The following is a 23,286-nucleotide window of genomic DNA, read 5'->3' as shown; positions in this document are numbered from 1 at the left end:
ATCACCATGACCAGGTGTTCAGAGGACAGGTAGGGCTCTAGCAGCCGAGCCTGGTGAAGATGGAAAAATGCCTGGACAGCTACCCTCTTGACCTGTGCCTCCATGGACCAAGGATCTGATTGAGCATAAGGCCGATCCGTAAGTGTTCATGTGCTACTATATCTCTTCCTTTCCATCCAAGGTTACCCACAGGCCATGGAAACACATGACACCTTCAAGAGAAAACACAAGCGAGCTCTCAAACAACCACCATTATGGGGACCAGTTAAGGATGTTTAGGTGGTCTCAGAGAAGGACGGGGTGAGAGTTTGGTACTTACTGGTGGTCCAACGAGTCCGATTCCTGGAGTGCCTCTGTCTCCTGGCTGGCCAGGAACACCAGGAGCCCCCCGGTCTCCCTAAGAAAGGAAAAGAGAGCTTAGCAAACATTATTTGTTCAGAAGTGTGGTTATTGAAAAATGGAGGTTAGTGGTATTCATCAGCAATAGAGAAGTCTTTTAAAAGAGGTCTTTTAAAAGACTTCTCTCTTGCTGATTCATGGAGGAATGGATATTTCCAAAGAAAAACTGGAAAAGTTATGGATTGGGACTCCGTCTTTCTTCAGTCATGTGGAAATCTTGACGTCTCACAAAAGCCACTCACTTTCGGGAATATTATTTCTGAAATGAAAAGGATATTTTTGCAGGGGGATCTTTTGCTCTTCATCAAAACAACGTTAAAAGGTCTCAGATCCCAACTGGAAAAGACAACTTCCACAAATAGACTAAATCAGGCTAATTTGGAAGAGATAGGTGAGGTTGCTCTTGTTTTGGAAGCATGAGAAGGGAAATACTTACTTTGTGGCCAGTGGGTCCAGGTAATCCAGGTGATCCTCTTTCGCCCTAGAAACAGAGAGCATCATTGGCCTCATCTTCCTAGCTGGTTCCAGCAATTTTGAAACGTTGACCCAAATAAGGAGAACAAAAACCAATCTGCGTTCCCCGATGAGCTATGCTTATTCATTCATTCATTCATTCATTCATTCATTCATTCATTCATTCATTCATTCATTCATTCATTCATTTTTAGATTTATATACTGCCGCTCCCCAGCAGGTCTCGCGGTGGTTTACATAATAAAATATTAAAAATACAATTAAAAACCCATAATTTACCCATGCTGACCCTCTGCTACTCAGAATACATTCCCTTTTCTCTGTCTCCCTTCTCATTTTTATTCCACACTTCTTCCAAGATGAAGTCTCCACTAGAGTTCTGCGCTTCGGCGCGGTTCAGCTGCCTTGGAGATCACCGAAGCCCGAGGCAGCCAGCACCGCAATGCATTGAGGAGGGGTAGTGGTGGCTGCCAGTGGGTACACCACCACTGTCTCTCCTTTCTGCACCACAGTGCTGGCATCCTATGCGCTACTTGAGGCTTTGGTGATCACCAAGGTGGCCGAACCATGCAAAGGACACAACCCTAGTCTCCACCACTCCATTTTATCCACATGACATCTCAGAAGAGTTAGATTAGGCTGACCCCAAAGTAGGGTTGCAAGGTCTCCCCTGGTGGTGGATGAAGGTGGCTGGGTTTGCCAGATCAAGTTGGCAAAACCATTGTGACCCATCACTCCTGAGAGGTGGAGTCAGAAACATGGCTTTATTTTTTTTTAATTAACCATGTTAACAGCCATAAGATCATTCCTTCCCCTCCACTCCCCAATTTTGGAATTGTATTATGTTAGAAGGTGGGACGCACTCTTTCTCCATCTCGAATCTTGCCAGGCAACCCCGGTTCTCCAACAGGTCCTGTATCACCTGCCCGGCCAGGTGTTCCTGGTTTTCCATCCTTCCCAGGATCACCCTGCAGAAGACAACAGGACAACAACTTACATTTATCAGGAGAATTTAGGAATGAATTCATCAGGAGCCATTTCTGCATTTCAGAGCAACGCACTGTTCACCCATTCACATTATTTTGGAAGGCTTAGGGGTACCATTCTGGAAACCATTGGGGAAGTACCATTCTTTTTGTATGGATGTGACTTTAAATATTAGTTTGCTTGATCCACAGATTTCTTTTGTGGATTTAGATCTTTTCTAGCATATCCTTGTCCATGGACTGAAAAACTTTAACAAAAAGAGAAAGGTCTATAGGCCTAATGAGGATGTCCCATAGAGTTTCTGAAATATGACATAGTTTTTTAAAATATTAGCATTTATTAATTTATTAATAATTATTAATAATACAATATGAATTACAAACACCCAAAGCTCTTTATACATAAGCAAAGCACATTGTCCCAGTTTTCTCAAACAGTAGATGAAACAGTAAATGATACATGGAAAGAAGATTAGGTCAGAATCTTTTTCTTACACACTGGGAAGTTCTCTGAATAGCTAGTTTCCTTTACAGAAAACAATTTCATCATCTGAGCCACAACTGGAAGTCTGAAGCAATACACCCCACTTTCACCATCTTTAATCCATCATCTGTTAATTGTGAGAACAACACATGGCCGATACGTTATCGATAATAATGGAAATTCTTTTGTACCTTGTCTCCTTTCTGTCCGCCATCTCCTGGTCGGCCAGGATCTCCAGGTATACCCTGTAATGAAACAAAGCAAGAGATAATTAAGATCAAACAATCAAAATCTGCTCAGGGTCCCAAATAAATAAAACTAGCTTTGACCAGGGCCAGGGCATTTTCAGCCCTGGCCCCAGCCTAGCAATATGTAGACATGGTCTAGCAAATTACTTTTAGAATATATTTGCCATAGAAGTATGAACTCTCTAAGCTATAAAACTGAAATGAGTAATACTCTGCCAAGAGAGATCAGAGCCCTCTGGGACCTTAAACAGGTCCGGAAGGCCTGTAAGATAGAGCTGTTCCTCCAGGCCTATGGATGAGGGAAGGAAATGTCATAGAATCATAGAATCATAGAATCATAGAGTTGGAAGGGGCCATACAGGCCATCTAGTCCAACCCCCTGCTCAACGCAGGATCAGCCCTAAACATCCTAAAGCCTCCAAGAAAAGTGTGTCTCCAACCTTTGCTTGAAGACTGCCAGTGAGGGGGAGCTCACCACCTCCTTAGGCAGCCTAGTCCACTGCTGAACTACTCTGACTGTGAAATTTTTTTTCCTGACATCTAGCCTATATCGTTGTACTTGTAGTTTAAACCCATTACTGTGTGTCCTCTCCTCTGCAGCCAACAGAAACAGCATCCTGCCCTCCTCCAAGTGACAACCTTTCAAATACTTAAAGAGGGCTATCATGTCCCCTCTCAACCTCCTTTTCTCCAGGCTGAACATTCCCAAGTCCCTCAACCTATCTTCATAGGGCTTGGTCCCTTGTCATCATGAAGTTGCTGGCCTCCCTTCTCCGGAACCCAATTACCTCCACCTATCAGAGCACCAAATAACCCACAGTAGTCCAAATGGGTAAGGATGCAGTTTGCCTTGATTGTTAATGTAATAATGTTACTATGGTATTACCTGCGTTCTGATGCTGGTCAATGATCGTAAATAAAGAAATTAAATTAAATGTGAGATCAGCAGCCACCACCTATCACACAGCCAGCCGTCTATGTGTTGTTGTCCCTTTCCGAACTACCCTTTGCTCAGACAACTACAAATCTATAAACCAGTAGATACGTACCACATTTCCTGGCAAGCCCCGTGGGCCCGGGGGACCTGCCGGCCCAGGAGCACCCTGCGAAGAAGGAAAAAAAAGTGGGTTTGCACTGTAAAAAGATAAAGGAGGCCTAACATTATGGTCCCTTCTCAAGAACAATATGAAAAGGATCATCGCCTGAGATTCAACTGTTCACTGCGGATAAAGCTATTCTTAATCAAACTACTAAGCAGTCACTAATCTGTACCTCCTTTGCATATTTAAATGCAAACATAAATAACTATAAACAAACACTGCCAACGCTTTGGAAGAAACTATCCAAATGACACTAAACAGAAATTCTGTGAGTTTTCAATTTTGTATCTGAATATGAATTGTTGATGAGGGAGACATTGCAGAGCTTTCTCCTCTGCACCCTCTCAATTCTACCCATATTCTTTTGGAAGTGAGGCCTCCACAATTTCATACAGCAGTGGTCCACAAACTTTTCTAGGCTGCGGACCAGCAGCGATCGCCTGGCCGTGCATGCCATGCATGTGCGGCACTTCCGCGCATGTGCGCATGCGTGCCCTGGGGTCGCGCATGTGTGTTTCCGCCATGTGCGACCGCAAACGTGCATGTGATGCATTCCCACACATGCGCAGGAGCGCCACGCATGCGCATTTGCGGCCACACATGGCGCAAATGTGCATGCGCGACCCAGCACAGCCCTGTGGAGGCAGGGAGCCGTGGCCCAGTGCCAGGGCCTTCACGGCCCGGCACCGGGCCGCTGCCCGGTGGTTGGGGACCACCGTCATACAGCACTCCGTGCGGTCTGACCAATGTGGTTTCCGAGGATGGACTTAAACTAGGAAGTGATTTTTCTGAGTCTGAGTGGAGTTCATTAGCAAATCCCCTAGAAAGTGTTTCTCCTGGGTCTGGGCCCAGGAGAAAGTCCATCAGTCAAATGCAGAGAAAGATCTATATGAGCCTTGGGAAAGCTGCTGCCCATTACAGTGAACAAAAAGAAACCAGGTGAACCAATACAAGGCAGGTTCAGAATTGTGGGCTCAGCTTGGCATGCAATTGTGCCATGTACATAGATCCTTACCCCCAAGACCTGTAAGCTGAGTCCAGAAGGATCTACTCTTGCACAAACTCAATTGAAAGGAACAAGAGCTGTGCAAGAACTCACCCATGAATCTGAACACATGAAGACAAAGCCACCCTAAATGGAATCAAACACTTGGTTCAAAAATGTCTGTCTTGTCTGCTCTCCAGGGTGTTTCACATCAACTACCACCTAAACCCCTGAAGTGGGGATGTTGAGGATCGAACCTGGGATCTTCTGCATGCCAAGCAGTTGCTCTGCCACTGAGTCACAGACCCTCCCCATTTGTCCCACTGACAGGTTTTGGCAGAAGACTCATTTGCTGCTTGATGTATCAATCTCTCACATAGATTTCTGGACTGTCTCTTTTGGGGCCAGATGAATGTTTAATCTATTGGCGGCTGAAAGGGAGGAGGGGACATTTGAGATCCCTTGTTTGTCAAGCAGATATGTCTCATGGAAAAAAAACAGCTCTTTAGAGTGAAACATTTACTTACAGACTCTCCAGGGGCTCCTGGTCTTCCTACTGCTCCGTCTTGTCCTTTCATTCCCTGAGGAAGGAAAAGAATTCAGTGGGATGTGAAACTGAGCCACATCACTGGCAGCTGCAGCTTCAGAAACTATCCATCCATCCATCCATCCATCCATCCATCCATCCTCTTCTCTCTCTCTCTCTCTCTTCATTCATTCATTCATTCATTCATTCATTCATCCATCCATCCATCCATCCATCCATCCATCCATTTTTCCTTGGAGTCCTGACCCATTCCAAGAAGCTATGACTGTGTGACTGGGGACATTTGGAAAGAAATCAGAGTTCATTACACTGGGCTTGATTGTTTGCATGAGTTAACATCTGGTTGTGGACCATCTCTACAAGTTGCCGCCTCTTGGAATTGAAAAAACTATCCTTTCAGTTGGGTTAAATGGTCTTGTTTAAAAAAAGGAATGGCAATACACCCATATGACATTTTAATATAGATATTTTAGTGCAGGGGTAGTCAAACTGCGGCCCTCCAGATATCCATGGACCACAATTCCCAGAAGCCCCTGCCAGCGAATGCTGGCAGGGGCTTCTGGGAATTGTAGTCCATGGACATCTGGAGGGCCGCAGTTTGACTACCCCTGTTTTAGCGTATTAGCTACCTTTATCATTGTCCTTGGAGAGCAGAAATGTGAAATAAATGTTCCGTGGAATCAAATCTGCAGCTCTTGGCTGCTCAGGCACTAATAAGTTACAGGGATATGGGAGCCATCAAGTACCCTGCACAGGTTGCTTCCACACCTGGCTGGTGGCATTCTCTTATGTTTCTGCATGATGCCCCCCTCTATTTGTGCACAGACCATTGTTCCCTCTGAGTTGTGAATATGAGTGGCTGCTAAATGACACAAGAAGCCCAGCACAGCAACAATCTGGAGCTGAGCAGGGTCTTGCATCCCCTGTTGCCCATTTTAAGATTCCACATTTGCTGCATTTAGAAGCCTCTGCTGTGTCCAATGATGTCATTCCGCACATGAGCATGCAGGAAGGGGGTGGGTCAGCCCACCTGCAATTCATTAATCAAGGTCGTTCTTGTTCACTTACCTGCTGCCCTGCAAGTCCAGGTGGCCCTGGTTTACCCGGGGTGCCATGTGGTCCCTGTTGAAAGGAGAGGATGGAAGAAAAGCTATACATAATGCTAGATCAAGATGGTGGCCATGTTGGTTTGTTGGCAGCAGTAGAAATGAGCAAGAGTCCAGGATCACCTTAAAGACTAGCAAAACCTTCAGATGCTGTGACAATATTAAGATTTGCTTGTGTTTGCCCTATGAAAAAAAAGGGCCATTCCCCTCTTTGAACCATGACGTGGGCACCTCTGTTTTGTCTTCTTCTTTGTTTGTAAATCCCAAACTCATGATTAGAGTATCCTCATGCAAAGAAGGAAAGGCCACCCCCCTCAAATAATATCCCTTCTGCCTCTCTCCCCAGACCTCCTAGCATGAAAATAAAAGAAGATGAAATGCTTACGGGTTCACCTCTTTCTCCACGGTCCCCCTTTTCACCTTGTGGCCCTCGTTCTCCCTGAAAGTAGAAAGAGAAAACAAACACCTTTGATGGTGACTAACGGGTTGATGGACACACCGTTGACTTTCACTTCCAGGGTCCTCCTCACAGTGGTGAGAGAGAAATCTTTTGGGAGAAACAATCGACCTGAGCTTTACAAAGCAAGCTAAGAAAGGCCAGGTCTCATCCGTATTGGGATGGGAGACCACCAAGGAAGCCCCGGGTTGCTATTCGGAGGAAGGCCATGGCCAACCACCTCTGACCATCTCTTCCCTTGAAAACCACAAAAGGCATTCCCATAAGTTGTCAGGGACTCAGCAACACTTAATTATCTCCCTAACCTGGAAGGTGCAGGCTAGCCCATTCCATCTTCGAAGCTAAGAAGGGTTGGCTACAGTTAATATTTGAATGGGAGAACTTCAAGGAAGTCCAGGATGGCTAAGTAGAGTCAGGTAGGATAAGCTACTTCTGTCCGTCTCTTGCCATGAAAATCCCATAAACTGCTGCACGAAAAAAATGGACGATTCCAAATTAGTGACAAGAGAGAAACAGAATCTATCCAGTGGCTTAATAAAGCTTGAAAAGATAAAGAGTCTCTTACGTTATTTATTCAGGCTTCGACTCTGCCAGAACGGTCTCTAGATTTGTTTTCCGTTTTCAATCTTTCGTCAGTGGCAGTGAGTCTGTCCTTGTTAATATTTGAGTATAATTAGGCAAACACTCCTGTATCATGGAGAGTCAAGGCTGTGAGCTCACAGAGACTCTTTATCTTTTCAAGCTTTATTAAGCCACTGGATAGATTCTGTTTCTCTCTTGTCGTGAAAATCCCATAAGGCATCACCATAAATTGGCAGCGATTTTACGACACTTAATTATTGCCCTGATCTGGAAGATACAGGCCAACCCAAGCTCAGCATATCTCAGAAGCTAAGCAGGGGGGCCTACAATGGGGCGCAGTCTTTTTGCACTGCATCAAGGCCCTGTTGGAGGGCAGCCGCTCTAGGAAATAGAAGAAGATCTGGTAGGTCTGGGACGGACAGCAAACTTGGCCTGAATTCCCTGATTTGGCTTGTCAAACTGAAAGCAGCAACACTCATAATATTGTGCATTCCACAGGAGCAACGACCTCGCCTCTGTTTCTGCGCTAATCACGAAAGTGGGTGAAAATCCTTGACCAAAAAGCAAGCAAACGCACCGTCGGACAGCTCCGTGCCAGCCACAGCTCCGGAGGCAAACGCAGGTGGTCACAAATCACAATTTCATTTCACAGCCGACAGAGACGATTGCAACCCAGCCTCATGCGGGTGCGATAGATGCAAACGAGTCTCCCGAGACAGCCAATTCCACCGAGAGCAAGAGCCTGCAAGCCACTCTGGCTTGGAAGGGTTCGTCCCCAGGGAGGCATTTCATAGAAAGCGTTTTTGTTTGCAGGCAAGCCTCCGTTCCTGTTCTGCGGTCTGCTAGCCGGCAGATAACGGGGCTTGGAAAGAGCTCCTGCCAGTCCCAGCCGACAGGACTAGGTCAGAGAGATGGACGGTTCTGATTCAGGAGGAGGCAGCTTCACTGAATCAGAATAAAGTGCGCCTTAATCGTGTGTGGAGAATCTCCACCGCCATCTAGTGGTCCAGAGAAAGATGGCAAGGCAATGAGAAGAGCTTTAGATAGACTCCTAGAATCCTAGAATTGGAAGGGGCCACACAGGCCTTCTAGTCCCACCCCCTGCTCAGTGCAGGATCAGCCTCAAGCACCCAGGAGAAGGATTTGTCCAGCCACTTGAAGACTGCCAGTGAGGGGGAGCTCCCCACCTCCTTAGGCAGCCTATTCCATTGCTCTTCTCCAGGCTGAACATTCCCAAATCTCAACAGAATAAATACATGTATTTATTTGCAATGAAAGTTAAAAACACTATAAGGCTTCAATGACAGTGTCCCTACAAAATCAAATCTAAAAATCACAAATATAGAACAAATGTCCTACATCGCATGTGTTTCAGCGCAACTGCCTTCTTCAGTGATCACGCATACATTAGCATACATAAATTTGTAAAATATGTAGGCTCCAGACATATATTGCATATTCTCAAATAATGGAAAGGGCACAGCAGAAATTGCTAAAAAGGAAGGGGTAAAGAGAGGGAAATGTCAACGCTAATCCTTGAGCATAACATTCTAAACTGTATGTTGCCCTGATTGCTAGATCAAGTTTGGGAATTGGATGCCTGACCACTGAAGAAGGTGGTTGCCCCGAAACATAGTTTCCCACCTGTCTTTTTATTATTATTATTATTATTATTATTACTACTACTAATACTACTACTACTACTACCAATATCAATGTCAATGTCAATATTAACATCAACATCAACATTAATATTAATATTAATATTATACTAATACTAATATTAATACTACTACTACTATTACTACTACTGTTGTTGTTGTTATATTTACTTATTTACTTATTTATTTATTTGATTTATAGCCCACCACTCCCTGTCGGCTCATGGCGGGTTACATACATCTGGATAAAATCCCCTAAAACCCCATTAAAATCCCAGACATAAAAACGCAAACATAAATAAAAAATCCAGAAAGGTTGTAAGTTTGTAAGTCAGGAATTTCCAGGTAGGTTCCGGGAAACCCTGGGGTTAATCAAATTTGCTCAAGGGAGCAACAGAATTTGAGCGGGGTCCACTCTAACGTGTCTATATTCTAAAGTTCAGCAATAATGATGAAGTATTCGTAGCTGCAAAATCTGCAAAATATTCGTAGCTGCAAAAAAGTAAACAAAATAATGTGTTATTTTTAAAAAATCAACTTACAGGAACGCTGGGATGAGGTGTAAACACAGATGTCTGGAAAGAAAATAAAGAGAAAAAAAGAGTCACACCATTCAGTGATTTTATGATGGCAAGAAATTGGTCTTAATTCATGAATTGTCCTTTTAAAAATCTGATTCTATTATTCAACAGCATCGCGCAGAATAAGGGAGGTTGAAAACCAAGGACAATCCAGTCACACTTGGAAAATTGCCCAAACTACCCTTACAAAGATGCCTACCGTGGATTTCCCTTCCCCACAAAGGCTGCCTGTTGTCCTGCCTGCTTACTTTAAATTGAAACAATGTCTTGGGGAGGTACATCTTCTGAACCTTCACCCACCCAGAATTGCCAGAGCAACTGGGAGTCGGCATACAGTAGCCGTGTGAATTTAAAACAGGAGATGGAAACCTCTTGAGTGTTAATATCAGTGGTTTGCATAGGCTGCAGACGAACCTGAATCCAAGGTCTGATTCAGTCAAAGGCCCATTATGCACATGCTTAATGCACTTTCAATATGTTTTCGCAGTTGGATTTTCCTAGAACGTTTTTGCACTGGAGGTTTCATGCTGGGCTGCAGGCTGGAGTTTTAGTCTTGGCAGGTTGTCCCACCTCTTCCTGCACCCACATGGGGGAGCATTCGGCCTGGTCCACGTCATCCGCCCCTGATTTGTGCTCCTGCACAGGAGCTGGGGCAGTGAAGTTCCCAGTGCATAAACAGTCTTATGCAGAACAGGAAAATCTACATCTAAAGTGCATTGAAAGTGCATTATCCAGCATGTGTGTAATGGACCAAAGAGAGCTTCATGGGAATGTGACTCTTTCTGAAATCACAGTGTAGAAAACATGCCATGGCCCTTTTTGAACAACTGTCTTGGTAGCACAGGTGGGTTCTGGGGGAGGAGCCAAAGTAGAGTTGGAACTTGCACCCTGGGTATGCCTGGTTGTACACACATTGCACAAGGAGTACCTTTGCTTGAATGCACACGGGGGAGGAACATGCCGCTAGGGGTGTGCTCCTCTGACCTACTGAGATGGAGAACCGAAAGGGGGTCCTGGCTATTTTGCTAGTATTGGAACCCCTCCAGATTCATTCCTCTTGTGCCTTTTCCAGTCCCTTTCATTGCTACTATGGCACCCTCAACACAATGCTACTTACTGTTCCCGGTGGGCCTGGAGGACCAGCAGGGCCAACATCACCCTAAAAAAAAGCACACAAGAATTAAGGTTCGGAGCAAATAGTGCAAAATGTCCCTACTTGCAGGACATGGTTGACATGGTTGACCTTGACTTGCTCACTGCATAAGATGCTCATGGGATGAGAGGAAAACACCGGAATTGTTATACTTCATGCTTCAAGAAACCCCAGAAGGGGCATGATCATGTAGAATATGGTTGGGAAGCACAGCTGTGGACATGCTCACCATGGGCCCCTCCCCTTCCCACCCCCTCCAGGCCCATCATTGGCCATTTTGGAAGGTGGGGGCAGGTCAACATGACCATATACTGTCATATCACTGGAGAAACATTTAACAAATTTTAAAAATAGATTAAAATAAATGATCTCCCATCCATTTGGGAAACACTTCCAAGACTGTCAAGAAATCCCAGGGTTTCATGTAACTCTGGTTGGGAAAGCCTGGAATGAATGAATGAATGAATGAATGAATGAATGAATGAAGGAAGGAAGGAAGGAAGGAAGGAAGGAACGAACGAACGAACCAATGAACGAACCAATGAACGAACCAATGAACGAACCAATGAACGAACCAATGAACGAACCAACGAATGAACACTTTGGGCCATCCAAATCAATGCACTGGGATTCTTTATCCTGGAGTATTACTACATGAGGGAAGAGGGGTGTGGATTGAAAGGTATGCATGCAAGGCATCTCTGTAGGCGCCTTTCTTCCAGTTCAGGATGAAATCCTTTATTTTTAGCCAGGGTGTTTGATAGATCATGAATCAAAAGGTGCATGGGCCTGGCTATGTCTACTATCTTGTGTCAGGGAGAACCTGGGATACTTTCATTTGTTACCATGCTCACCTTTTCACCTCTTTCACCTTTGAAGCCAACGATCCCAGCTCTTCCCTTTTCACCCTGTTAAGGCATAGCACAAACACACATCATGGTTATGAAATTCTGGCACCGCTGTTGCTTCTATCTTGTTTGTTAGTTTGTTTTTCAATGTCTTGGCCAGCTGGTCAACCATTAGGAGATAGAGCTTCATTCAGCAACTCTGGTTCTTGCTTTGCTTGCCAAAGATTGCAAGTTTAATCCCCTACATCTTCATTTCAAATATTGGGTATTACGAATGCCCCTTCTCTGCTGAAACTCTGGGATAAGGGGAAATAGACTGACCATATGGTAATGAAGCTTGAGAAAATTCCATGAGACTCTGGAATAACTTGGCCAATCAGTGTTGACAACACTGCGTTACATAGGCCAGTGGTAGCGTTTGTCATGCCTGGTCTCACAACCAGTCAGAGACCCATGGTTCAGAGATATAAGATGGTGGTTGTCAGCAATGGTGTGACAGCACTTCCAGGGAAATCCAGAAGTATATCATAACCAGAAATATATCCAACCTCTCTAGGAATCACCAGGAACTCTATAGTAAAACCAAATTGTTTTCAGCAATTCCTAGAAAGGACTGAGGGCACCTCTGGTTTTTTTTTTTTTTTTTTCCCGTCCTGGAAGTGACATCAAACTCCTTTCCTTCAAGGCAGAGGCCAAACCCCTCCCAAATTACTCACCTGATCTCCCTTTTCTCCTCTCAGTCCTGGTAAACCAATTGGACCCGGAAGTCCTGCTTCACCCTAAACACAGAGTAGAACTGGTTCAGAACACATTAGACTGATTTTTAAAATAAAACAAGCCTTTAAGTTTTAGCATTCAACCAATACCAGTGGTCCAAATGGGGGGAAATTATTAATTTCATACAGACTGTTCTGACTGTTCATACAGACTCACCCTCTCACCGATTCTACCAGCAAGACCAGGCTCTCCTGCTTCACCCTGGGAATACAAAGCACAAGAAGTAGTGTACAGTTTGGTGTAGTGGTTAGGAGTGCGGACGTCTAATCTTGATTGGACCCAAATGGAAAGATTTACTGGAGGAGATAGGTGACCTTCCCCAAGTTCTCCTTGAAGTCAAGACAATCCAGGATTTCACCTAGAAGAAATTTTCAGATAGAACTGAATTCCCCCTTTCTCCCCTTCCTGCCGTATTTTCCCTCCATCCAATCTCATGCATATTTACTTGGAATTAAATCCAATTGAGCTGAATGGAGCTTACTTTCAGGTAATTTTTTCCCCATACTTATATCTCACTTAAAATGGAGCAGTACAGTAAAGTTTGCAGTCACAGTTTCTGGTCACTTTTTCCCAAGGAGACTAATTTCAAAACCAAATGCTAAGAAGAAGAGGAGGAAGAGGAGGAGCTGCTTTTTGGACCCCACCTTTTGCTACCTGAAGGAGTCTGAAAGCAGCTTATAATCGCCTACCCTTCCTCTCCCCACAACTGATACCAGGTGAGGGAGATAGAATTACAAAATCATAGAGTTGGAAGGGACCTCCTGAGTCATCTAGGCCAACCCCCTGCACTATGCAGGACATTCACAACCTTATTGCTCATCCACTGTAACCTGTAACCCCCTTGATCCTTCACAAAATCAGAATCAGATGGATCTGCGAGAGTTCTGAGAGAACTGGGACAGATCCAAGGTCACCCAGCTGGTCACATGTGGAAGAGTGGGGAATCAAACCCGGTTCTCCAGATTAGAGGCCAACACTCTTAACCACAACACCAAGCTGGCTGAGAAGACCTATAGTGAAGTGAAATTCAGGTTTTTTTTACCTGGGGGCCCATTTTTCCAGGGAAACCGTCTGCTCCCCTCTCTCCTCTTTCTCCCTGCAGGGAATATAAGCCATGTTTAACAAATCAAATCAAATTTTACTACAGCAATTGCCAGCCATACCAGAAAACATGTTTAACAGAAACACAAATCATATCATACATTTTTATATTATTTTGAGCCAATAAACTTCACCAGAGACAAAACAGGGTTTTAGGGAGGACATATTGGTGGACATTCATTTTATCATAATTTTCTTTCTTATATATTGTTTATTCATTTCAAAAAAGATTATTGTATTTGGTTTTAGAGGCATTTTTTTAGGTTGCAAAGGGGGTATCACAGTATCATAGAACCATAGAGTTGGAAGGGGCCATACAAGCCATCTAGTCGGGCCCCCTGCTCAATGCAGGATCATGGACCACTGGAAGTCATATTGGGATCTTCCTCTATTTCTGATATTTTGCATGAAATGCTCTCAGATTCCATCCCTTTCAGTATCAAGATAGCTAGAAAACTGAACTTTACAAAACACTAGAATCGTATGAAGGTTAGGATGTGGAATTTGCTTCCCAAGGATGTAGTGATGGCCACAGGAATAAACAGCTTGAAAATAAGATAAGTGAAATTAATGGAGGATCAGTCTAACAATGGCCACAAGCCCTAACCTTCCACTAAACCTCTGATTCCCTGAGCCAGGAGGAGACATCAAGGGAAGGCCTCAGCCACTGTGCCCTGTTGTTGACTGTCCAGAAGAACAGGTTGGCCACTGTGTGACAGAGGATGCTGCACTAGATGGACTACTGGTCTTATCCAGCAGGGCTCTTCTGATCTTCTTATTGAGGAAGGCCTTGGCCTCTGCCCTGTTGTTGGATCTCCAGATGAATTGATTGGCCACTGTGTGAGTAGATGCTGGAGTAGATGGACCACTGGTCTGATCCAGTGTGGTTCTTCTGACGTTCTTATCAGGGGAGTCCTTGGGCTCTGTTTGCTGTTGTTGGCCCTTCAAATTAACTGGTTGGCAACTGTATGAGACAGGGTGCTGGATTAGATGGACAACTAGTCTGATCCTGCAGGGATCATTTTATGTTCTTAAAGTTATATTCAGCATTCTGTTTGGGCAATCACAGCCACAATGTTTCCTCCATCTTTGTTCATGGGAGCTTTTATGGTTGACAATTTAATAAACTAAATTCATTTTCAAAAATGATACAATACTTACTTTCGAGCCAGGAAGCCCAGGCAAACCATCCAGGCCAGGTTTGCCAGGTATACCCTAAAGAAAAGAAAAACAAGCTATTAGTGCTATAGCACTCAAAGTATCAATCTTTATTTACTGTCATTTAGACCAAGATTTCAGATGCACTAATAAACAATGGCAATCAAAAGGGAAGGTAATACATAAGAAAAAGATTAGAAATGCTTTGGCAGTAAAACTTTAGAACTTTTAAAACCATAAAAGTCAGTATTTAAGAGAAGCATTAAATACCATTGACTATTTTAGGAAAGCAAAATGAGACATAATATAATAAAACTAACAAACTGTTAAAATATAAAACTAAAAGCAAGATCAAGGGACGAGCCATAAAAGCTACTAGCCAAAAACATAAGTAATTCTATGGACCAATCGGCAAAGTTATAATGCTATAGCGCTCAATTTAAAATGTAGAAAAAAACTCAGAGGAAATGTGTGCAGCACTGTTCGAAATAACTATAGCCCTTGCAGTATAAAACCTATATGGCTTCACTCAAAATTAGCCCAGAAATTAATAACATCAGGTTTAAAATGGTAATGTGAAATTTTTCAATGGCTTCTGTATTACGGATTCATAGGCAAGAGCTCAGGTTGCTAGTGGTGTTCACTATATTTAACTCTGACAGATAATGACTCTGTCAGTTTTTTCCATTATTTGCACTCACGCCTCAGCTGCATAGCAGGTAGATGCCCTTATCTGTGTAGCCATCATTAGACAAATGGCATGCAAGTCATTCACTCGAAATGCTTATTTTTCCTCATTCCAATTATTAAAGTCTAATTTATTCAGAAAATCAAACATGCCGCAGTACTCAATGCATCTTGCAGAAACGAAAACATTCCCTGGTGCACTTACTGGTGGCCCGGGCTGGCCGTTTCTGCCTATTTCTCCAGGTAAGCCCTAGACCAAAAAGCAAACAGAAAAATGAGACCTTTCCTCGTGCAGCAAAACAGAGTGAACACAACACAGAGATTGTCAATAGAGAAAATGAAATAAATTAATTCTTGAACTCAGTAGGCAATCTTGAGGTTCAGACGGATATGGCAAAGTTCTTGCAGATTGATCCACTTCTCTCATTATTAAACAGAACTGGCAGGCTTATGCAGCCTCAGCTTGCCTCAGGGCCATGCAGGAAAGGGCGAGGGTGATTAACCCTTTGCCTCCCAGGGCATTTTGTTATTTGAAACCGGTACCCTTGCTCTGCTCATCAGAATTTTAAAATAAAAAATAATACATGTCCTCTAAAAACAAGGACCCTTCCTTTAAAATGTTAACATCAAACCTTGGTTTCAAACAACATAAGCAAGCAACGGTTGAAGGGCTGGTCACTCTCTTCCTTCCACAGATCCAGTGCAAACTCAGCAATGACCTTATCCGTTATTTGCTGTATTGTCCTTTATATCAGGGGTAGTCAACCTGTGGTCCTCCAGATGTCCATGGATTACAATTCCCATGAGCCCCTGCCAGCAAATGCTGGCAGGGGCTCATGGGAATTGTATTCCATGGACATCTGGAGGACCACAGCTGGCAGGGGCTCATGGGAATTGTAGTCCATGGACATCTGGAGGACCACAGGTTGACTACCCCTGCTTTATATGACTCTATTCGATCATAACTGATTCTAATGTCATCTGAGTTTTTTCCCTCTGTTACTCAGAAGATTGCCAGCTTGATATTATCTTCTGTAATTATCAGGAAAAGGTTTGTTTCCAGTTAATCATCCATTAACTGAATGCATTTAATTTCCGTCACAATTGTAAATCTTACTCTTATTGTAAATGTTTCATTTTATAGATTAGTATATTCTGTTGGATGTTTATCTTGTTTCTTCTAATGGTTGCTACGGCCTCTGTTTTCAACAAGAAGCCTACTAGAATCATAGAATCATAGAGTTGGAAGGGACCTCCAGGATCATCTAGTCCAACCCCTCTGCACAATGCAGGAACTTACAATTACCTGCCCACCCAAGGTGACCCCAATATCATGCCCAAGTGATCCCTCCACCAAAATTCTCCAGAATCCAGCCTGGCCTACTATTACACCATTGCAAACTGAGAGTGAACACATATGATGTGAGCACATAAATTTGCCTTGTAATGAGTTGCAATTATTCTAGTTAATTCTAGGAGGACAACTCATGAAGAAGTCCTAATAAAAATAACCTCCAGGGAAGATGAACTACAAAATGGGCTCAGATCTAGATGCTTGTGGCTTGTTTGAGGTTGTCAGCTTGCCTACAGTTTATCAGTCTTCAAAAGGAGAGAAAGCTCTTACTGGAGGTCCGGAAGGTCCAGGAGGGCCAGCAACTCCAGGAGGTCCAGTCTGACCCTGTGAAGAGATGCACGAAGAGTGAGTTACTTAGAAGTTGTTGACCTAGACATCTTTTCCAGTTGTTTAATAATTACAATTCAGGAAGGACAAGCAACAAGTTCAACTTTTCTCATCTCTACAGGTCAACGGTGGGGAAATCTTAATCCAATGGGTTTCCTCTTCTTCCTCTTCTTCATTACATTTCTGTACCTTCCTCTCCCATGGCAGGCAATTTGTAAAGTAGGTGGGGTTGAGAGAGTTCTGAGAGAACAGTGATTGGCCCAAGGTCATCTAGCACAGGGGTAGTCAACCTGTGGTCCTCCAGATATTCATGAACTACAATGCAGCAAATGCTTGCAGGGGCTCATGGGAATTGTAGTCCATGGACATCTGGAGAACCACAGGTTGACTACCCGTGATCTAGCAGACTTCATGTTGTAGAAGACAGTGATTTAAATGTGGAATACTAGAACTTAAACTTGCCATTTTCCCATCCACAGCAGGCAAATCTCCACCCTCAACCTTCAACTGCAATCTTTGATGATATGAGGAAAGGGAGAACATATGGAATGGGAAAAGCATCAGCTGAAGCACACTAGGAATGGTCAAGGTTCTGCGAATGGTAAAGGCCATTTCCTAGAATGTCACACAAAAGCATCATCACAATCTCCAATTCTCCACCCTTATATTGCAACCTCCACGGTGCTCCAGAAATCTCCCCAGTCCTTATCCCCCTTGTCATGGAGATTGAGGAAATCTCTTGAGCATCGCTCAGGATATGATGTCACATCCCCAGAAACGCTACCCTTCCCAGGTGCTGCCCATGCAACTACCCCATCCTCCACCACATGTCCTCTGAAATAAGCCTCTCTTGCACACAGCCAGTGAAGGCTCCTCCCAACTCACTCTGGAAAACTATTTCTGAGTCCACCACCAAGAAAGCCTTCGACCTGATTGACTTGCTGTCATAAGGACCATTTCAGTGGGGAGTGCTGCAGGAAGCAAGTTGTCTGCTGGATGGAGCAGCTGTATGGGTTTCCAGCAGGAGACGAGGTTCAGTCATTAAGGGCCTTGCTACTGCATTTCCTACAAACTGCGGCTTCCCAATCCTCTTCAAGGGCAGCCCCACACAGAGTACATTGCAGTGGTCTAGCCTCAAGCTTATAGCAGCCTGCAGTTGCCAACCCCCCTGGTTGGAGGCGGGGCTTCCCCACTCTCAGGCAGTATCTCTCCAATTAAACTCTCTTGTAGAAGAATACCAGAAATTCATGCTATGTGCCTATGTGACCTTGATATGATGTAGGTATGTCAAGGATATCAGGGGGGAGATGCTCTGGTTTGGGGGCAAAACTTTGTGGTTAGAAAATAATTCTGCCATAGAGCAATAACGTCACCCCCCATCCCCCAGAAGAAGAAGAAGAGTTGGTTCTTATATGCCGCTTTTCCCTACCCGAAGGAGGCTCAAAGCGGCTCACAGTCACCTTCCCTTTCCTCTCCCCACAACAGACACCCTGTGGGGTGGGTGAGGCTGAGAGAGCCCTGATATCACTGCTCAGTCAGAACAGTTTTATCAGTGCCGTGGCGAGCCCAAGGTCACCCAGCTGGTTGCATGTGGGGGAGTGCAGAATCAAACCTGGCATGCCAGATTAAAAGTCCGCGCTCCTAACCACTACATCAAACTGGCTCCCAGTGGTATCTGATGTGTCTGTGTGAATTCCTGGCCACATAGGCACATTGTGTTAATTTCCAGAGTTTCTCCTGCTCCCAGTAAGTGCACCCCTCTTCTGGGGCTGCAGTATCAGATGCATTTAGAAGCAGCAATAATTAAAAGAAATCAAAGGGATATGGAGGGGGGCATTGAAAGGTCCAACAAATTTAGACAAAGTGCCAACTGATCAGAATACTATGTTGTATGTATGCATATACTGGGAAACAGAACAAAACAACCAATCCAGTATCTTGCCAGCAGAGGGCAATAGATGATCAGAAATTGGATTGAAAAAGGAGCCGACAGAGATGTTTGCCAATACCAAAATGCTGCTGCTTATAATTATGCGGAAAATGCAATATTCCTGCAACAGACGCATTACTTAGAAAAATAACTGCATACGGGCTGTCATCAAATTCTGAGTGATAGAAGAGAAGCAAAGTTGCAGGTGCTGACTCAGCCAAACTATCCAAGGCCTGCCAAGGAAGTCAACCTCTGATTTCATTTGACCATTCCCCTCTATGATAAATAAAACATTTTGTTGTTTTTGAATTTCAAAATGCTTCAAGTGCCATTTAAGTTGTTAAAGTGGGTTCCAGTTCGTCCCCTCAGGTTCCTGGATTGAGCCAAAATACTGCATTGTGACAGGGTGGGACTGCAAGAGTTCTTCAGCAAAGATGAGATCACATTACGATGGATGCTCAGTTGAGGCTCGGGATTGCATAAAGTCAAGTGTCCTCTCTTCAGTCTTGACTACAGATATCAGGAAGAGAGATAGGAATAGAAGCAAGGCCGAAGAAATTAACAGAGCACTTAGAATACGGTTCTATGTTTGTTATTGTTTTTATTGTTCTTGGGTTTTTAAAGAATTTTGTACCATGGCTGTTGTACACTGTTTCTAGCCTGATTGGAGAGGGCTGTAGATAAATAAAATACAATAGTAATAGTAATAGTAATAGTAATAGTAATAGTAATAGTAATAGTAATAGTAATAGTAATAGTAATAGTAATAGTAATAGCAGTAGTAGTGCACAAGTGGACTAAACCAGGGGTTATCAACCCTGAGTCCGCGGCCCGGTAGTGGGCCGCAAAGGCCACGGCACCGGGCCGCAGCCAGCCACGCCTGCCTTCCCCCGCCGGCAGCAAGAAGGAAAGGAAGAGGCAGGCGAAGCCGCCGGCATGGCAGTGACGCAAACACGCATGTGCGCTGTTGCCGCGCATGCGCGTTAGCACCCCTAGTGGTGAAACATGCACGTGCAGTTGCCGCGCATGCGCGTTACCGCCACCTGGTGGTGAAAACACGCATGCGCGGCAATTGCGCGTGCACGTTTTCGCAGCATCCGGACCGTCGGCTCTTCCCTCACTCCGGAGGCGGTCCACGACCTGAGAAAGGTTGGGGACCGCTGGACTAAACTACTGTTTTGGCCATATTTGCGTTAACTAGACGAGGGGTGACCAAACTATGGGTCTCCAGATGCCCATGGATGACATGGCCCCCAGTTTGGCCACCCCTGAACTAGACTTTTGGCAGGCTGTTGTTTCTCCAACAGGGGGCACCTCAAGCAGGGCCTCAGAGCATGGCCAGAATGTGACCAGGTCATCTATACTGCCTCTACCCTAAAATGGAAACAAGGTCAAAGAAGACACTTCTGGGGAGATGTTTTAAATGGGAGAGAAGCCATGTGATCACAACTTTGGTCATAATTCCAGCCAATACTTGCCCCTCCCTGCCACGTTGAACCAGCCCGCCATTGTTAAAAGGGTGCTGGTCCCTGCTGTCATCTCCTCTAGGCTTCCTGTGATGTGTAAACTTGGAGTGTGAATCTGCCAGGACGATATTTGAATACCTCTTGGGGGAGACCGCAAGAAGGCTTTATGCCTTGGAGAAATCAGAACACTTATGCTAATGGATGGCCATAGAAAGCACCATTGGTTTTGTGTGCTAACATCCAGGCTTTGAACACTAATATAATAGTAGGAAAATTACAACAAAATGCTAAATTCTCGGCGATTCCAGAGTGCAGTCGGCCGCATTCAACTGACTGGCCGTTTTAATCATCTTAAGTACTTGCTTTATAATAGCCTGAATGAGCCCAGGTTATTAATAAACAAGGCAGGTTCACGAGCAAAGGGCAGACATTATTTTAGAAAATAAATCGCTTTCTCAATGAAACAAAACAAGCCCAATTGCTCTGAATTGGCCCGGGGCGATTAAGGATGCAGAACCGGATTCAGGCAGAGCAAATTCCTCTGGAGAGATCCTCGTGTTTTCAGGAGGAGAGCAGAGGACTATTAGTTTGCATTTGTGACTTAATCGGAAGTGACAAGTTTGAGATTTCTTGCCCCATGATGAAAAGACTTAATTTTTCTTGTGTGTTATTTTTTCAGGGCTGGGCCCTGAATCTCAGCAACACATTTAAGGAAACACCACATAAGAGTCACCCAAAAAAATCACTGTTTTCTCCATCTGCATCTGGGTGAGCTGTCTCACATTTCCCCTCAGATGACAGAAGATCAGTTTCCCCGGAAAAAATGGTTGTTTTGAAGGGTGGACTGTAGGGTGGGACACCCCACTGAGGTCTTTCCCATCTTCAGATCCCACCCTCCTCCTGGTTCCACTCCCTAATTTCCAGGAATTTCTTAGCCTAGAGTTAGAATCATAGAATCCTAGAGTTGGAAGGTACCTACAGGGTCATCTAGTCCAACCCCCTGCGCTATGCTAGGGATTGGCGCTTTGGTGTCCGAAGCGGCCGTTCTCAAGCGTGATAAATATTAATTTATTTGAAATATCCATATACCACGATTATACTAATAGAAGAAGAAGAAGAAGAAGAAGAAGAAGAAGAAGAAGAAGAAGAAGAAGAAGAAGAAGAAGAAGAAGAAGAAGAGTTGGTTCTTATATGCCGCTTTTCCCTACCCGAAGGAGGCTCAAAACGGCTTACAGTCCCCTTCCCATTCCTCTCCCCACAACAGACACCCTGTGAGGCAGGTGAGGCTGAGAGAGCCCTCATATTCCTGCTCGGTCAGAACAGTTTTATCAGTGCCGTGGCGAGCCCAAGGTCACCCAGCTGGCTGCATGTGGGGGAGCGCAGAATCGAACCTGGCATGCCAGATTAGAAGTCTGCACTCCTAACCACTACACGAAACTGGCTCTAATAGTTTTTGAGATTGCTGTGCAGTTTCACAAAAAAATTAAAATATATAAAAACATACATTCAGCTCAAAAGCAGTCAAAGGAAAGCATAAAATATTGTGCTGATTATCTGTTCCACTATATATTTCTGGTAAGGCCTTGGAGGGGGAGCGTGTCTCATGGCTTAAATGCCACTCAGTGCTTAACACCCACTCAGGGTGGCTGTCCAGCCCCTGAGCTCCTCCAACCGGCTTGCCTGTCCTTCCAGCGGCCAGCCAATCACCTTTCATCGCCCACCTCTGACCACACCCTCCTCCTTCCACTTCCCTCTGAGGCTCGGAGGCTACGGATCCCTGCCACGTGAGAGATGCCCCTGTTGGTGAGTTCCGTAACAGCTGCCTGCAGCCTTTCCAGGTCCTGGGGGGAGGGGGAGGCTTACCACAGAGTTCTTCCACCTTCACCCCCCTAATTTAGCACCCGTTGTATTCCCGAATGCAATGGGCTTGGCCTCTAGTTAATATATAAATAAGATTAAAATGCATGCATTTTACAGAGGAAAATGCAAGAAAACAAAGGTTCAGGTGAAGACTCATAGGTTTGATTCACTCAGTCAGGGATGTGATTGTCCTGCAAAGTGAAGGGGGTTGGACTAGATGACCCTTGAGTTCCCTTCCAACTCTATTATTCTATGATTCTATGTGATATCAAACCAGACTGGGGGTCAAAACCATAAAGAAAATAAATTCAATTTCCCCCTATATGACAGCAAACTACAGCTCTCCAAGGAAAACTCAGTCAAAGCTTTGCCCAAGTTCTTTGTTTGTTTGATTCTTACAGCCCAGCTGCAAGGATTTTGCAAAGTATATATTTTAGATGCTGGTAATCTTCCACATGCAATAAAATGATGCTGCTGCTGAGGAAATATGGGGGTGGATAGACAGTCAGTGTTTCCTTCCTTAACGGGAAAAGGAAGAGCTGAGGGCCAATCAATTATCAATTCCCCTGATGGCATTTGGGTTGGATTAACATAAAATTTGCAAGCTAGGCAGTAGCGGTGCTAATGCCAAGGCCAAAAAAAAAAAAATCAAAAATATCCATTCCTGAATGCTTCCATCAGCATATTTTTTTTTCACCAAGTTAGTAGAAAAATCAACTAATAGATAACTCCTGAGAAGTTGGGAGAGCCAGAAATTACATTTTTCAGTAGCTGACTGATAGTGGATGTCTACTTTGGCGACCTCATGAGAAGGAAGGACTCCCTGGAGAAGAGCCTAATGCTGGGAGCGATCAGGGGCAAAAGAAGAAGGGGACGACAGAGAATGAGGTGGCTGGATGGAGTCACTGAAGGAGTCGGTGCAAACTTAAATGGACTCTGGGGAATGGTAGAGGACAGGAAGGCCTGGAGGATCATTGTCCGTGGGGTCGCGATGGGTCGGACACGACTTTGCACC

General features: G+C 44.5%; 1 protein-coding gene across 1 annotated transcript in view; it reads right to left on the bottom strand.

Moving 5' to 3' along the window:
* Window positions 1-23,286, bottom strand: part of COL22A1 (collagen type XXII alpha 1 chain) — a 142,652-nt gene that overhangs the window by 29,371 nt on the left and 89,995 nt on the right. Inside the window, exons 25-41 of the mRNA XM_077351434.1 lie at window positions 16,959-17,012; window positions 15,540-15,584; window positions 14,651-14,704; window positions 13,431-13,484; window positions 12,545-12,589; window positions 12,328-12,390; window positions 11,618-11,671; window positions 10,728-10,769; window positions 9,572-9,604; window positions 6,715-6,768; window positions 6,292-6,345; window positions 5,204-5,257; window positions 3,641-3,694; window positions 2,535-2,588; window positions 1,737-1,841; window positions 836-880; window positions 320-397 (exon numbers count right to left, since the gene is read on the bottom strand). Coding sequence (XP_077207549.1) covers window positions 320-397; window positions 836-880; window positions 1,737-1,841; window positions 2,535-2,588; window positions 3,641-3,694; window positions 5,204-5,257; window positions 6,292-6,345; window positions 6,715-6,768; window positions 9,572-9,604; window positions 10,728-10,769; window positions 11,618-11,671; window positions 12,328-12,390; window positions 12,545-12,589; window positions 13,431-13,484; window positions 14,651-14,704; window positions 15,540-15,584; window positions 16,959-17,012 — 942 coding nt within the window. The remainder of the gene's footprint in view (window positions 1-319; window positions 398-835; window positions 881-1,736; window positions 1,842-2,534; window positions 2,589-3,640; window positions 3,695-5,203; window positions 5,258-6,291; window positions 6,346-6,714; window positions 6,769-9,571; window positions 9,605-10,727; window positions 10,770-11,617; window positions 11,672-12,327; window positions 12,391-12,544; window positions 12,590-13,430; window positions 13,485-14,650; window positions 14,705-15,539; window positions 15,585-16,958; window positions 17,013-23,286) is intronic.

Source organism: Paroedura picta, chromosome 9 (assembly GCF_049243985.1).
Source record: "Paroedura picta isolate Pp20150507F chromosome 9, Ppicta_v3.0, whole genome shotgun sequence".
NCBI classification, from domain to species: Eukaryota; Metazoa; Chordata; class Lepidosauria; order Squamata; family Gekkonidae; genus Paroedura; species Paroedura picta.
Note: the sequence above shows the minus strand (reverse complement) of the source record. Positions and strands in the feature narration are given on the sequence as shown.